This window comes from Halichoerus grypus, chromosome 14, assembly GCF_964656455.1.
Source record: "Halichoerus grypus chromosome 14, mHalGry1.hap1.1, whole genome shotgun sequence".
NCBI lineage: Eukaryota > Metazoa > Chordata > Mammalia > Carnivora > Phocidae > Halichoerus > Halichoerus grypus.
Window position 1 is genome coordinate 5649685 of NC_135725.1, and position 17632 is coordinate 5667316.

The following is a 17632-nucleotide window of genomic DNA, read 5'->3' on the forward strand; positions in this document are numbered from 1 at the left end:
TCTATTTATGTAAATATTTGTTAAGGTGTGCTTTATTGCCCAGAGTGCGGTCTGTCTTAGAGAATGTTCCATATAAACTTGAGAAGAATGTGTAATTTGCTGTTGTTGGATCAAGTAGTCTATAGATGTCATTTATATCCAATTGATTGATGGTGCTCTTGGATTCAGCTGTGCCCCTGTTGATTTTCTACCTGGTGGGTCCATCCATTTGTGATAAAGGGGTGTTGAAATCCCCAACTATGATAAATAAATAATAGATCTATCTATTTTCTCATTACAGTTCTATCAGTGTTTGTCTTATGATTTTGACATTCAATTATTTGGCACATACACGTTAAAATTGTTGCATGTTTTTGGACAATTAACCCCTTTATCATTACATAATTCCCCTCTTTATCCTTGATAAATTTCCTTGTTCTGAAAGTTAATATTACTGCTCCCTTTTTTTTTTGATTAGTGTTAGTGTAGTGTATCTTTATCCACCTCTGTACTTTTAATCTATATGTGTCTGTATATTTAAAGTGGGTTTCTTGAAGGCAACGTATGTTTGGGTCTTGTTTTTTGATTCATCTTGACAATCTGTCTTTTAATTAATATATTTAGACCATTGACATTCAAAGTGATTTTTTTATGTAGTTGGAGCAATACCCACCACGTTTGCTGCTGTTTTCTATTTTTTGCCCTTGTCCTTTGTTTCTGTTTTTGTTTTAAAAGTAATCCAAGTCTGCTTCAAATAACATTCTACAGTTTCTCAGCTAGTATAGGTAGGTACCTTAACAAAATATTCCTAATTCTTCTCTTCCACTCCTTTTAACACGACTGTCATTAATTTTACTTATATGCATACAGGCATACATAATAGTGTATATTATTTAGAGCAAACTTTTTCTGTTACATCAATTCAGAGTAAGAAAAATAAAAGCTTTTGTTTTACCCTCACTTATACATTCTCCAACGTTCTTCCTTTCTTTGTGTAGATCTGAGTTTGAGCTATACCATTTTCCTTTTTTATTTTAAAGATTGTATTTATTTGTTTATTTGAGAGAGAGTAAGCGAGTGAGCCCAGAGGGGGAGGGAGAAGCAGACTCCCCACTGAACAGAGAGCCTGATGCAAGGCTTGATCCCAGGTCCCCGGGATCATGACCTGAGCTGAAGGCAGATGTTTAACCAACTGACTCACCCAGGCGCCCCTGTACCATTTTCCTTTTTTATGAGGAACTTCTTTTAACACTTCTTGCAAGGCAGGTCTAATAACAAATTGCCTCAATTTCTATTTTTCTGAGAAAGTATTTCTTCTTCACTTTTTTAAAATTTTTTTTTTTTATTTTTTTAAAGACTTTATTTATTTATTTGAGACAGAGAGAATGAGAGAGAGAGAGCACATGAGAGGGGGGAGGGTCAGAGGGAGAAGCAGACTCCCTGCCGAGCAGGGAGCCCGATGCGGGACTCGATCCAGGGACTCCAGGATCATGACCTGAGCCGAAGGCAGTCGCTTAACCAACTGAGCCACCCAGGCGCCCTCTTCTTCACTTTTGAAGGATAATTTTGCAAGGTACAGAATTCAAGATTGGTGGATTTTTTTTCTCCCAATACTCTAAATATTTTATTTCACTCTCTCCTTACTACCTGGTTTCTGAGAAAGAAAAACTGGATCTAATTCTTATCTTTGCTCCTCTCTGGGTAAGATTTTTTTTTTCCTTTGGCTTCTTTCAAGATTTTTTTCTCGGGGTTGCCTGGGTGGCTCAGCTGGTTAAGCATCCAACTCTTGGATTTGGCTCAGGTCTGATCTGAGGGTCATGAGATCAAGCCCTGTGTCAGGCTCCACACTGAGCATGGAGTCTGCTTGAGTTTCTGTCTCTCCCTCTCTCTCTGTCCCTCTGCCCCAAATAAATCTTTGAAAAGAAGTTTTTTTCTTGACTTCTGACATTCTGAAGTTTGAATACAATATTCCTGAGTGTAGTTTTGTTTGTTGCGTGTGTTGTATTTGGTGTTCTCTGTGCTCCCAGATCTGTGGCTTTGTGTCTGACATCCATTTGAAGGAAATTCTCAGCTTCAGATATTGCTTTGAATGTTCCCCTCTCTCTCTCCTCTTTCTAGTATTCCCATGACACGTATGTTACATTTTTGTAGTTGCCCCACCGTTCTTGGATATTCTGGGGTTTTTTTCAGTCTTTTTTCTTTGTTTTTCAATTTTGAAAAATTTCAATGTCGGATTCTCAAGCGCAAAGATTCCCTCAGCCGTGTGTAGTCTGCTGATGTGTTCATCAAAGGCATTCTTCATTTGTTCGTGTTTTTTTATCTCTAGCATTTCTTTTTGCTTTTTTGTTACACTTTCTAACTCTTCACTTACATTATCTATTTGTTCTTGTGTATTATCTAATGTTCTAAAAAAGCCTATAGCATATTGATCATAGTTAAAAAAAAAAAAATCCTGGTCTGATAATTCCAGCATTCTTACCATCTCTAACACTGATTCTGGCATTTGTTCCATCCTTTCAAACCGCGTTTCTTGCCTTTTGGCATTTCTTGTAATTTTTTGTTGTAAGGTGGATGTGATGTGCTGGGTAAAAAGATCTGCAGTGACAGGCCTTTAGTAATTTAATGGTCAGCTGTAGGGCAAGAGAAATGTTCACAGTCCTGTAATTAGGTCAGTCTTTTGGTGGACCTGTGCCCCTAGACCCTGAACTTCACTAGTGCTTTTAAATTTTTTAAGATGTATAAAGAGCAGGGCACCTTAAGCGTCTGCCTTCGGCTCAGGTCATGATCTCAGGGTCCTGGGATCGAGCCCCACATCGGGCTCCCTGCTCAGCGGGGAGTCTGCTTCTCCCTCTGCCCCTCCCCCTGCTTGTATGTGTGCATGCGCTCTCTCTCCCTCTCTGACAAATAAATAAAATCTTTAAATAAAAAAAAAAAAGATGTGTAAAGAGCTAGCTAAGGTGGGACAGGAAGGCTAGAGGGACTTCTTTTAGGGTTTGTGGACCCATTTCCAATGTGGGGAGTTCCCTCCCACACAATACCAAGCAATTTTCTGACATCATAGGGTGTCTGGGAATTTAACTCAGTTTTGATATTGTCTACCTGGAGATAGCATTGGATTCCAGAGGTTAAGGGCTCAGTCCTGCCAGACTGCGCCACCCCCTCACTTCACGTGCCAGTCACAAGCCCCAGGCTGTTACTTGTGCTTCTGACCCACTGGCTACAGATTGGAGGTTCCAAAGACGACCTCCTTAGGTTTGATGGACTCAGGGAAACACGTAGGTTTACCCCTTTACTAAAGGATATGAATCCATAGTGAGATGAAGAGTGACATAGAGCGACGTCCCCAACAAAGGAGCTTCTGACCTTGTGGCAGTTGGGGCCTGGCTCAGTGGCACATGGAAGCCCATTCCCCATGTGGAAGATGACAGAGAACTGGAGTCAATATTCCCTTCTCCCAGTTTGGCTAGGCTCTGGTCAGCCCTCAGCCGGTTGGGCTCTGGGTCAGTAATTCCTTTTGAGAGCACACTTTGTTAAGAATAGTAAACTCTGGCCTATTTCAGATGGTTTCTTTTCTTCAGCCAGAGACTCCAAGTGACCCTCTTACAGATGCCAGTGGGTCTCTGTCAGTCAGCTCTGTCTCCAGTATTTTACACCACAGATGGTAGTTATGCTTGACCTCTGAATTTCTGGTTCTGTCTCCTCAACTTACTGAGCCCTCCTCTGGTTCTTTTATGTGGCCTGAAACTCCATTTTTCCTTTTTCCTGGGATCCTTGCCCTGCAGTGCGTGTCGTCTGCTGCTGCTTCATCATGGCATGAAGTGGAAAGCCCATGCAGTCCCTTTGTAAAGCCTAAAGCATGTAGATCCCTGTTGAGTTCAGTGTCGTGTATGCTTATGATTTAGCTCAAGGAGTTTAATACTTCTGAGCATCAGAAAATAAATGTTTTTGTTGTCAACTCTGCAAAGAAAGCTTCAAATGAGCATCTCTGTTGTGCCGTCCCTGAAAATGTGTCTTCTTTTATGTTCAGAATCCTAGAAGCCCATGCAACAGGCCCAAGTCTTAAATTATTTCCCATTTACAGGGTATTGCTATACAAAACCAGAAGTGATCTTAAGGTTGGACCAAGCAGAAGATCCATGCTTGTTAGAGAAAGAATTTCTAATCAGGAGATCCTCAGGTGAGTTATTAAGTACTGGTAGAAAGTATTCAGGGTAAATTAGATCCAAAGTGGTCAGTTAGAGATGTCTACTGTGAAATAATTTCAACACTCTTTTATAGAGCCCCTATCCATGTGGATGTTGAGGAAGACTATATCATATCCAGTAGTGTATGGAAGGAGAAGGTCTGACACAAGGGATGGATGCAATCTTGATCATTTTCTCATCTTTAAGAGCTGGGAGTCTAAGTGTATATCATTTAAAATTGACAAATCAAGTAATAGAGTTATACTGAACAGTAAAAAAAATAAATAATAAAAAATAAAAACTAAGAAATGAAAGCATATTAAGACTGGAGGTTAATGAATGGGAAGAGAGAGAAGAAACTAATGTTATTATTGATTATGTGTTAGGGAATTACTAGATACTGTCTTACTAGATAGATGATTAAGGAACTACATAAGATTATAAAGATAACCATGAGGGGCAAAATACACCCTTCATAATTATTAGAAGAAAAATTCACTTAATAAAACAAACATGCCTGTTACTGAATGCGTTTTTTTATAAAGGCTTTGTTAAGCACACTGTACAACGTGAATTAAGAGAAACCTAGCTGCCATAGCAAGTAATGAAAATGGGTTAAAGCCAACTACTGTGAAAATACATTATCAGATTTTATCAGAGATAGACCTGAAGGATAATTTGGAAAGTTTGATATTAACAAATGGTAAAGTGCTTTGCCAAAACAAAAAGTGTATGCTGGGATCATGCATCTTAATTTTGGTCAAGATTGAATTCAGGTTAAAAACCATGAAATGAGGAAAAAGGTACTTTTATCATGTTAAAGAAGACAATAAAGAAGGAGCTATGAGAGTTTTAATATAAAGAGATTATCAAGATTCACTCCAAACAAAACAAAACTGAGAGATATAAAGTGATCTTGAAACACATTAGACAGGTGCCAGGGTGGCTAGTCAGTTAGCATCTGACTCTTGATTTCAGCCCAGGGCATGATCTCAGGGTCATGGGATCAAGCCCCGCGTTGGGCTCTGCTTTCAGCGAGGAGTCTGAGTGAGATTCCCTGATTCTCCCTCTCCCTTTGCCCTTCCCCCCACTCATGCTCACTCAGGTGTACTGCACCTCTCTTTCTAAAAATAATAATAATAATAATGAAACACATTAGACATGGTAGCCACAGTGTATCCTCTGATTTGTTACAGATCCACTGGAAAACAGCGGGGGCGTGGAACATAGAAATAATACATTTTACAAGAAACTAAGATACAATTATAAACGTTTGTCAGACTCTGAAAACAAAGAATAAACTCTTTAATTGCCCTTTAATTGCCAGTGGAAGAGTCACAAAATATGAAAGAACTTTAGGTAAAAAGGAAACATCGTTAAATTTCAAAACAATAGAAAAACCAAAGTTCAACAGAACTAGAAATTGCAAACAATATAGGGAAATTGAAACCTCCTTCTGGGAGTTAACCTGTTGGCATGAGATCTGAAATTGCAGTATATCCAGAAAACTGTAACAGTGGAAAGCATGGTATCAGAACCTCTGGGCTTCAGGTAAAGCACTGCTTACAGGAAAATTTGTATTCTGACACACTTATTTTAAAAAACAAAGTTTAAAAAAGACTAAACAGGATGCCTGGGTGGCTCAGTTGGTTAAGCGTCTGCCTTCAGCTCAGGTCATGATCTCAGGGTCCTGGGATCGAGTCCCGCGTGGGGTTCCCTGGTCAGTGGGAAGTCTGCTTCTCCCTCTGCCTGCTGCTCCCCCCGCTTGTGCTCGCTCGCTCTCAAATAAAATCTTTAAAAAAAAAAAAAAAAAAGACTAAGCAAAGCAGAAGAAATAATTTAATGAAGATAAAAGTAGAAACCAGCGAGTTGGAAAACTACAGAGGTGTAAGTAATAACTAGCCAAAAGGTGTTTCTCAGACAGTCCTTTCTAAGAAGTAACTACACAGACATACCTAGCAATACAATAGGGTGAACATTTAGAAATATATGTAAGACAGAAACTTGAAAAACCATGAGAGATATTGAATAGACTTTAATTAGAGAGATAATTCTGTGTTCACAGATTGGGTAAACAATTTTAAAACTCTTAATAATACTCTCAGTATATGTAAAGATGTAGTATAATACCAAGTGATCTCATTTGATTTGTTTGTTTTTGTAAAACTTGGCAAGCTGATTCTAAAATTTATATGGAAATTAAATAAATACATACATAAGTAAAAATAAAATTTCTATAGGAATAACAAAGGCCCAGGAATAATTTAAAACATCTTTGAAAAACAATGTTGTGGAACTTTCTCTGCCTGGTATTGAATGAAACTCTTGTCAATACAATTAATTGTACTCATGTAACTATAATTAAACAAGTCATTGAAATATAATAGCCCAGGAATAAACACGTTTTAAACACTTGACTTCTTGTACCCCTACTTTATACACACAGCAGAAATCAATTTGGGGTGGAATTGTATAAGGTGAAACAAAATATTTTAGAAAATCATATAGGAGAGAATCTTTCTCACTGTGGGTGGGGAAAAACATAAGAACAAAATCACTTAGCCATGTAGGAAAAATTTGATAAATTTGACTGCATTAAAATTCACAATTTCTAGATGTTAAAGGATTATATAAAGACTATGAAAAGACAGGTCACAGAATAGCAGGTCACAGAATCTATTTGCAGTGCGTGTAAGCAAGGTAAAACTGGGACCTACAATCATAAAGTGCTTCTGCAAGTCTGAGGAAAAAGGCAGGTAGCTTAGTGAAAAATTGGGCAAAAGACTTAATCAGAACCTTCCCCCAAAAGGAAATTTAGTTACCCAGCAAACATGGGAAGAAGTATTTAATCTGATTAGTTTTGAGAGAAATATGAAGACGGTATCATATTACCACTCTACATTTATGAAATTGGCAGAGAATAAGAACTCTGACCACATTGAGGGGTGGGGAGCATTCAAGACCTGCATCCACTGGTTATGGAAATGTAAACTAGAGCAACTGCTTTCGAAAATGGTGGGCTTCATATGGTAAGTGTAAACAAGCCAAACGCCCATCAACAGATGAGTGCAGAAGTAAAATACATTTATTTGATGGAGTGTTACACATCAGAGATAATGTACTAACTTAAAAACTACAGCAAAATCATGGGGGAATCTTGCACACAATATTGAACAAAAGAGCAAAACAAAAATGATTGCAGCAAGCTATAGGATTCAATTTTTATAAAGCAGCTGGTAAAATTAAATTGTATGTTTTTAGGGATGTATGCTCAGTCTGTAAACTAAAGAAAAGTCAGGAAAGTATTGCTGTGAATTTTACAAGTGATGGGATGTGTAAGCATGAAGAGTCTTGCTCCAGAAACAATACGTGGGTCTTACCTGATGGGGTCCTGCTCTGCTCTTGGATGTGGATGGTCACTCCAAAGATGTTCATTCTATGTCCTATTTTAAACTGCACAGAGGAAGTTTATGGTTTCAGAGAGTTTGACGGTTACGAGATAAACAATGGGAGATAATACTTGCTACAAATATCTGTCACCGAGGGTTTGCTTCAATAAATAAAGGATCCAGGACTTGTCTCTTCAGTACAGCGGCCCGTGCTGAACTCAGGCAGTCCGTTTCTCCCCCTTTTTTTCCTTCAAAGCACTCGTTTTCTAATACACTGTATATCAAGTATGTATTACATTTTGTTTACTGTCTGCCTGTTTGGACTGGAGCAAATGCTTTCTGAGAAGGGGTGGGTTTTTTTTGTTTTTTTACTGTTTTGCTCACTGGCTCATCTCCTGGTATGTAATTTGGCATTCAGATAGGCTTACGTTATTGAACTTCTAAGAATTGCGAATATAAAGTCAGACAATTCATTAGAAAGAAAGGACAAACGGTGTAAGAATGGCTAATAAACATGAAAAATACGTAACATTATTGGCGGTCTCAGGAATGCAAATTCAGACCACAGTACAATGATTTTGGACTCATTCCATTACCAAGAATAATTAAGAGATAATGCAAGAGAAATGTCCACAGGCAGGCAGTGGTGTAAATTGGCACAATTACTGGGAAAAGTTTTAGCGTATTCATAAAGTTGAGCATGCGCATTCCCTATGACAGCTATCCATTCCAGGTTTATTCTCCAGAAGGACTTGAATATGTTTAGCAGAAGACATGAATCGGATTTTCCATGGCATCAAGACTTCTAAAAGTACAAACCTAGAAATAACTTCCATATTTATTTATGAAAAAACTTAAAGGTATTTTCAGACAGTGGACCATTATATAGCCATAATGTGCAATGTGGATGGATCTAAGAAACCTGGCATGAAGAAGCACATTCCAAAAATCTACATAAAGGAAGATATCGTATTAATAATACTTGGACACAGTAAAAACTAAATGTGTGTGTATGTGTGTGTGTGTTCTACCAAGAAGAATATTCTTTCTTACTTTTCCTAGTCTGGAATGTAATATATGATATTTTGTAATTACATTGTGATTGACACTAATGCTTTTTAGAGGAAAGGTATTCCATATTGGATGCAAATGCCCTAGTCAGATTTCTGTGACTTGTGAGTTAACCGGTATACATTGGCAGTACGTCTGAGCTGATGTGTCACAGAGAGGACTAGGTAGCTCCAGGCACACTGTATTTCAAGGACCCTTCTCTGTATCCTGGAGGGGTGCAAGGAAAATCAGAGAATCTGTGTTCTGTTTTAGATAAAGGAAAGCAAAACTGCACAAAATATATTTCATAGCATTTAAAATACCATCAGTTAAAAGATAAAATAGAGGGCGTCTGGGTGGCTCAGTCGTTAAGCGTCTGCCTTCGGCTCAGGTTGTGATTCCAGGGTCCTGGGATCGAGCCCCGCATCGGGCTCCCTGCTCCGCGGGAAGCCTGCTTCTCCCTCTCCTACTCCCCCTGCTTGTGTTTGCTCTCTCGCTATGTCTCTCTCTGTCAAATAAATAAAAATCTTTAAAAAATAAAATAAAATAAAATAGATCTGGCTAGGAAAGAGAAAACGGATGTGATATCAATTTTAAGATGCACTGTGATTGCAATGATAGTAATTTACTTGAAAAAAATTGTGTCCCCATATATGTAACTGCTCTTCATGTATCCATTGTTCATATGAATGGAGTAGGCGTAATTGCTTTCAGATTTAAAGTAAATGGTGCTTAATTGCAATGATAGTAATTTACTTGAAAAAATTGTGTCCCCATATATGTAACTGCTCTTCATGTATCCATTGTTCATATGAATGGAGTAGGCGTAATTGCTTTCAGATTTAAAGTAAATGGTGCTTAAATTCATGGAGAGATGTAAGAAGGCATTTTTTTTTAACTTGAGGGAATAGTCTTGCCCTGAAGATTATGTAGAATTTGAGCTAAAAAAGAAATAATATAGGGCAAGATTTTTTTGGAATGACTCATTTAAGGGGTGTCAAATAGTCTGGCCAGACTATACCCCAAAAATATGGTGGACTTATGTAATGCTAGCTTAAACAGCTAATGTTCCAGAATTGGTGTAAAACGTTGTTTTCCAGAGGACTCTTATCTGATGGAACCTGGGGCAGTGGTTTTAGGGACCACGTTAAATTTCCAGCATAGGCCTGATATTGTTGCTGGAATGTGGGTAGCCACTGCGTAACAGCAGTCAAGCATACCAAAGATAAAAGTAAAGGCTTTTCTGTTAAATGAATATAAAGAATATCTAAAGTTTCTAGACGCAGGATGAAACATAGTCCTTAAGGTTCTAGAAGCCAGTAGAAACTATGTATGTTGACCCATAGATGGAATGCTGACTTACGGATTACTTGGGGATGGATTTGTTGCAAGACAGTAGGCATGATAGAAAACTTATAATGTGATGGTCAGGAGAGTATTGTTACTGAACAACCCTGGTACAATATACCAAGGCCCCAGAGCCAACATAGAGCAGGGGACTCAGCCAAGGCTGAGAGATGGCTCTTCTCATTAGTGCATTTCATTGCCTGTGAATAACAACCAAGAGAGTTTGAGCTTGAGGTATAGGCCTGTTTTTTCAACTGGAAGGAAATTGTGCTATTTTAAATGTATTTGGTGTTGATGTGTAAACGGGGGGGGGGGGGGAAGAAAGCGTCAAATAGAAACATGGAGACTAATGAGTTTCCTGCGCTGTAATCTGTATTTGGCAGTGTGAGAACATAGACCCGGATATTCATCCCTGATCCTACCCTCTCTCTATGTATACCTTGAAAGCCTTACCCACTGATAGTCCTGTCCATACTTACTGCCCGTAATCTTTGTTGAATTTATCTTATTCTTAGATGTTTCCAGTTCCCGAACTCATTGTACCTTCCTGTACTTCCTTTCTATGTAATTTTGAAAATCACATTTTTTAAATGTCATATGTACGTATGTATTCATTGCCGGTTTGTTTTCTTTTTTTTTTCCACTCCAGCAATTTCTTTTCAAATGAAACCAATGTAGGGGATATATCCTTCAAATTAATCAATCTTGTGTGATAGGACTAGAACCAAAGAGTCAAAATACATAACAGACTATACAAATATGGGCTCCTTCCCATAAGAAATGGGTCTTAAGACTCATAAGGTATTTTTAATTTTCTCATTTTTAGAAGACTGCCAACATGATAACCTCGTAGAGAAGAGCCAAGAAATCCAAGAAACACATTTGTGGCAAGTTTCATTTGCTCCTTTTCAGAGAACTGACACAGGAGGGCAAAGTTTCAACCAGGAGTCACGCTTAAGAGTAAACCAGGGAAATCACGCAGACGTGACACCCTTTGAATGTGGACAAAACTTCAGCCATAATTCAACTCACACAACAGAGAAATTCTGTGATCATAATATATGCAGGGGAACCCTCCGCCCCCAGTCGCCTGCAGCGTATGAGTGTATGTCAGAGGACTCACACGAGGTTGAAACCCTGTGAGTGTAGTGAATGTGGAAAATCCTTCCGTAAAAAATTGTGCCTCCTTATGCACCAGAGAATTCACACGGGAGAAACCTTACAAATGTAACGAACGTGGGAAGGATTTCAGCCACAAGTCAGGCCTACGGAAACATGAGATAACTCACACAAGGGAGAGACCTTATGAGTGTGTTGAATGTGGGAAAACTTTCAGCCAGAAGTTAGGCCTGAGACTACATCAGAGAACTCATACAGGTGAGAAACCCTATGAATGTAGTGAATGTGGAAAAACATTTGTCCAGCAGTCAGCTCTCAGAACACATCAGACCATTCACAAAGGGGAGAAGCCTTATGAATATAATGAATGTGGGAAAACCTTTGCCCAGAATTCAACCCTCAAAAAACACCAGACAATTCACACAAGGGAGAAGTCCTATGAATGTAAGGAATGTGAAAAAGCCTTCAACCAGAAGTCAAGCCTAGGAATGCACCAGAGAATTCACACGGGAGAAACCATACGAATGTAATGAGCGTGGGAAGGCTTTCAGTCAGAAATCAAGCCTAGGAAAACACCAGAGAACTCACACAGGGGAGAAGCCCTATGAATGTAATGAATGTGGGAAGGCTTTCACTGCAAAGTCAGGCCTAAGAGTACATCAAAGGGTTCACACAGGAGAGAAACCCTATGAGTGTAATGAATGTGGGAAAGCTTTCAGCAAGAAATCTAGCTTAAGGTTACACCAGAAAACTTACACAGGGGAAAAAACCCTATGAATGTAATGAGTGTGGCACTTTACTTCACCTATAAATCAATCCTCAGAGGACTTCAGGAAACTCATAAAAGGGAAAAACTCTCTAAATATACAAATGTGAGAAAGCTTTTAGTGAGAAATCTGGCTTAAGGTTACACCAGAGAACTCCTGCAGGAGTTCTGTGAACGTAATGAGCATGGCAGAGCGTTCGCCTATAGATCAGTCCTCAGAGGACATCGGGGAACTCATAAAGGGGAAGATCTGTATTAATGGGATAAATGTGGGAAAGCTCTCAGTCGTAAATCAGGCTTAAGAAACCCTCAGGGGATTCACACAGTGAAAAGGAACCCTATGAATGTAAGGAATATGGAAAAACTTAGATCTTGAAGTCAAACCTCAGAGATCACAGACAGGAAAGCCTTATGTGAACATACTGAGCAAAGGAAATCATTGATTGCAAATCCAATACGCAAGAGAACTATAGCTGTTCTGTGTTACAGACTTCAGACTGTTTTCCTGTAAGTTTTCCAGGGCCGGCCATTTGCATGAATATTTGCCCAGCTTGGCCTGCCCCTGCTCATGTATGTGTACGCCTGGCCCCACAAAACCTCTGACATGTGTTTGCTAATACAAGAATGCTTTTTGAGACCTTCCAGAGAGTATGTGTAAACATCAGCCCTCCCTGGATCCCAGAACCCCGATAGAGAACCAGGAGTTCAGTGGGTCCGTGCAAACCTGTAGTCCCAGGTTGGAATCCTGACTTAGCTACCTCCTGGGCCAGTGATCTCCTCTCCCTGAGTCTCCGTTCCCTCATTTGTGAAATGTAACAGCCGCTCCCGCCTTGCGTGGTTGTGGTAAGGATTAAGGTGCACGTGGTGGAAACAAAGCAATGTCAGTTCCCTTCTGTGTTCAGATAATGCACACCTCCCAAGAGATGCTTACGGATAAAATTAGGGGAAAGAAGAGGCAGGAGTGTGGAGATGACAGCAACTCGAAGGGAAAGGGAGAGATCTGAAGGAGGGATGGCATCTGAGCGAGAGAATCCCTGCAGTGCTCTGAGCTCCTGGCTCCTTGGCCCTTTTCCAGGACGGTCCAGGTATCGCCCCCTGGTGTTCACAGATGCAGGCTCGGGGCCACAGCAACCGTCTTGAGATGTGTGTCGACTGGAAATGGGCGAAAGTGGGAGTTCTGTTGCCAGAGCACATTTGGGGACCCTAAGGATTTGGGTGAAGTCTGGGTTTCTCGACCAAGCCTTCCTAGCAGTTTCTTTATAATCCTTAAAATATGTAAAGGCTAACTACATTATTTGATTTTTACTTAAAGCAACTCATAGTTTGATTTACAAATGCATTTCTCTTTAAAAGAAAAGTTTGTATTAGTAACACTAAATGAAACCAGTTTGTAACTTGCCATCTATAGAAACTAACTGAAAAAAAAATGTACAAAAACAGAACAGCAATTTAAAACTTGTGAATGTATGATCTAATCAGGTTTTTTTTGTTATGTTATGTTAGTCACCATCCAGTACTTCATTGGCCTTTGATGTAGTGTCCCGTGATTCATTATTTGCGTATAACACCCAGTGCTCATTAAAAATCATCTCTGACATTAGAAAAATGACTTGAAGGAACCTCCTACGTGGAGGAAAGACTATCAGCTCTTGGGGTCTTTCAGTCACTAAAATATCTCACTGTCTCAAGGTTCAAAGGGCTGACGTGGCCTAAGCTAATTTCCATAAGGTGGAAGGAAGGATGCGGCTCAAACCAGTTGTGGTGGAGGCACAAAAAATTGAAGTGTACAGTTTCTAGATTACAGGAATGATCACAAGCAAAGAACTATTGCAGATCAGCAGTCATTCACTTATCAAAGCAAGTGATTTTCCCATGTTTAGAAGTGGAGTTTGGGATACCTAGTTTGTTTGGAATGGCCTCAGCACCATTTCAGAAAGTTCCCAGTCTGAGGAAAACATGCTCATGGTTGGTTTTAGGGGCCCAAATATGGCACCTGGCTCCGGGTCCCCCTGCCATGTTATGGACAAATCAAGTTCTGAGGAAGAAGAAAGGTGTAATTCTTTCACACAGTCTCGTCCTTTCCGTTCCCAGCACCAGAGTTGTAGTTCAGACTCTTCTTTCTAAGACACTGAAATGTTGCACATGAAGAGATAATGTGGGAAACATGCCACGTTGTGGAGTATGATGGAATGTGTATCTATGAACCCACCCCCTAACAGGAGTAACAGTATTGGTCATGATGGTGTATCCACGGTATACTTACCCTACGGACTAATTCCAGATTGTGTGCACTCGTGTGTGTGTGCATGTGCATGTATGTGTGTCAGCGATTTGCCTTTTAAAAAATAGCATTATGAATTTTGAATCTGTAAACAGTAATTGTTTGGTTCTACTGATTTCGAGATTAATTAGAATGGTCATATGTCCTGCGTTTTTTGATTCAATGTTATGTACATATTTACATACGTAAATTCAAATATATAATTATATAATTACATACGTAAATTCAGTGTTATGTACATATTTACATACGTAAATTCAAATATATAATTATATAATTACATGCGTAAATTCAATGTTATGTGCATATTTACATACGTAAATTCAAATATATAATTATATAATTACATACGTAAATTCAATGTTACGTACATATTTACATACATATGTACATACGTACATTCGTACATATCGATTTATATGGTTGTGCTTCATTCAGTTTCATTTATGTATAGCTTCATATTAAAATGTATTCATTCGTGGTTTTGCCCAGGTATTTTGGAATAGAGAAATGTATTTCTAAATTCTAACTTCTTGAAGGAAGAGAAAAAAGAAATGGAAAGGTTGGGTTGCAGTCTTATGCCAGGATGTTGATAGGAAACTTTCTGACTCAGTTTACCTGGGCTGCAGGATCTCAGCTGAAACTGTCCCATAGTCTAAAAGATGGTGTACAGTTACCAAGCAAGACTTGCAAAGAAGTGTCCAAAAGCTACTCTGTGACTGATAAGTTCAGAAAACATGATTGGGTAGTTATGAAGTGTTTTCTTCTTGATATTTGTTGGTAACTTTTTAAAATTTTTTACTAAGGTAAAGTATGCATAACATAAAATTTGCCATTTTAATTATTTTTGAAGTATCTTTTCAGTGGCGTTAAATACATTCACAGTGTTGTGCAACCATTTACCACCATTCATCTCCAGAACTTTCTTCATCTTCCCAAATTGAAATTCCGTATCCATTAAACACTAACTCCCCAATCTATCCTACTTCCAGCACCTGGCAAACACCATACTGCTTTCTGTCTTTACCAGTTTGACTACTGTATATTCATCATATACATGGACTCATGCAGTATTTGTCCCCGTGTGGCTGACTTATTTTACTTAGCAAAATGTCTTCAGGGTTCATCACTGTGTGTAAGAATTTCCTTCATTTTTTAAGCTGAATAATATCCCATTGTGTGTATATACCAGATTTTGTTTATCCATTTATCTGTGGGCACTTGGATTGCATCTACCATTTGGATATTGTGGATATTGCTGCTGTTAACATGGATGTATGAATAATTCTTCAAGATCCTGCTTTCAGTTCTTTTGAGTACATACCTGGAGGTAGAATTTCTGCATCACACGGTAATTCAATTTTTAGTGTATTGAGGAACATTGCACCATTTTCCATAGCATCTGCATAGCATTTTACATTCCAACTAGCAGTGCACAAGGATTTTGATTTTTTTCACAGTCTCCCTGATGTTGTTATTTTCTGTTACTTTGATAATAGCTATACTAATCCTAATGGTTAGTGCTATTGAACATCTTTTCTTGTCCTTATTGACATTTGACTATCTTCTTTGGAGGACTGTGTATTGAAGTTTTTTACCCATTTTTTAATCAGGTGGTTTGTTTTATTGTTGTTAAATTGTAGTTCTTTATATATTCAGGACATTACTCTCCTGATGGATATGTGGTTTCCAGATATTTCCCCAGTTTTGTGGCTTGCCTGTCTATTCATTCTGTCGATAGACTCTTTCACACATTTCAGCTTATTTTTTTTCTTTTGTTACCTGTGCTTTTGGCATATTCAATAAATCATTGCCAAATCTAATGTCATGAAGCCTTTCCCCTATGTTTTCTTCAAAGAGTTTTAAAGTTTTAGCTCTTACGTATAGATATCTGATTGATTAATTTTTTAAATATGGTGTAAAGTTAGGGTCCAACTTCATTCTTCTGCATGTGGATATCCAGTTTTCCCAACAGTATTTGTTGAAAAGACTGTCCTCTCCCCACTGAATGCTATTGGCACCCTTGTCAACAATCATTTCACCTTATACATTGAGGGTTTATTTCTGGTTTACTCCATTGATCTATATGTCTGTCATTTTGCCATTACCACACTATTTTGATTACTGTGGCATTTTTTTTAAAGATTTTATTTATTTATTTGAGAGAGAATGAGATAGAGAGCATGAGAGGGGGGAGGGTCAGAGGGAGAAGCAGACTCCCTGCTGAGCAAGGAGCCCGATGCTGGACTCGATCCCGGGACTCCAGGATCATGACCTGAGCCGAAGGCAGTCGTTTAACCAACTGAGCCACCCAGGCGCCCGATTACTGTGGCTTTGAGTAACAAATACGAAATCTGTAGATTGCTTTAGGTAGTATAGATCTTAGCAGTATTAATTCCTGTAATCCATGAACATAGAATCTTTTCTCATTTATTTGTGTCTTCAGTTCCTTTCATCAAAGTCTAATAGTTTTCATTGCACAGATGTTTTATCATCGAGGTTAAATTTTGTCCTAAGTATTTTCTTGGTTTTGATGCTATTGTAAATAGCACCATGTTCTTAATTCTCTTTCTGGTAGTTAATTGATATCTGTAGAAATACAGCTGCTACTTCCATGTTGATTTTGTGTTCTGCAACTGTACTAAATCCATGTATTCATTTTAACAGGTTTTTGGTGGATTTTTTGTAGGGTTTTATATTTAAGATCACATAATCTGCAGACAGTTTACTTCTTCCTTTTGGATTTGGATGGCTTTTATTTCTTTTACCTGCCTTAATGCTTTGGGTAAGACTTCCAGTACTGTGTTGAATAGAAGTGGGCACCCTTGTCTTGTACCTCATCGTAGAGGAAAATCATTCAGCTTTTCACCATCAAGTATAATGTTAGTTGTGGGCTTGCCAAATATGGCCTTTATTAAGTTGAGTTACTTTCCTTCTGTCTCTGCTTTATTGAGCCATTTGTCGTGAAAGGATGTTGAATTTTGCCAAATGCTTTTTCTGCTTCTATTGAGATGATTGTATGTTTTATCTTTCATTCTATTAATGTAGCGTATTGCATCTGTTGATTTGCATGTGTTGAACCACCTTACATCCCAGGGATAAATTCCCCCTTGATCATGGTGTATGTTCTTTTACTATGCCTTTGAATTCAGTTTGCTAGTATTTTGTTGAGGGTTTTTACATCTGTGTTTATCATGGATATTGGCCTGTAATTTTCTTTTCTGGTAGCGTCCTTTATTATTTCTTCTTTGACCCATGGTTTGTTCAAGAATGTGTTCAATTTCCATATATTTGTGACTTCCCATTTGTGACTTTTGGTTTTGGTATGAAGGTAATGCTCACCTCATAAATTGAGTTTGGGAGTCTTCCCTTATCTTCACTTTTTTGGAAGAGTTTATGAACAGCTAGCATTAGTTTTTCTTTAAATGTTTGGTAGAATGCACTGGTGAAGCCATCTAGTCTTATATTTTTCTTTGTTGGAAGGATTTTAATTATTGCTTCAATCTCACTCATTTTT

The 17632-nt window shown here is 38.5% G+C and overlaps 1 protein-coding gene across 20 annotated transcripts in view; it reads left to right on the forward strand.

The window, feature by feature from the left end:
- LOC118530557 (zinc finger protein 782-like) overlaps positions 1 to 17632 on the forward strand; it is a 120824-nt gene that overhangs the window by 24028 nt on the left and 79164 nt on the right. For 12 of the 20 annotated variants that reach the window (XM_078062304.1, XM_078062298.1, XM_078062301.1 and 9 more), the window contains 2 exons: positions 4061 to 4156; positions 10776 to 13440. The exons of 3 other annotated variants lie outside the window; for them this stretch is intronic. In XM_078062304.1, coding sequence (XP_077918430.1) covers positions 4061 to 4156; positions 10776 to 11092 — 413 coding nt within the window. In that variant the 3' untranslated portion in view covers positions 11093 to 13440. Of the gene's footprint in view, positions 1 to 4060; positions 4157 to 4257; positions 6588 to 10775; positions 13441 to 17632 lie in introns of those variants that run through there. 5 more of the 20 variants (XR_013443996.1, XM_078062306.1, XM_078062305.1 and 2 more) reach the window with 2 other exon arrangements.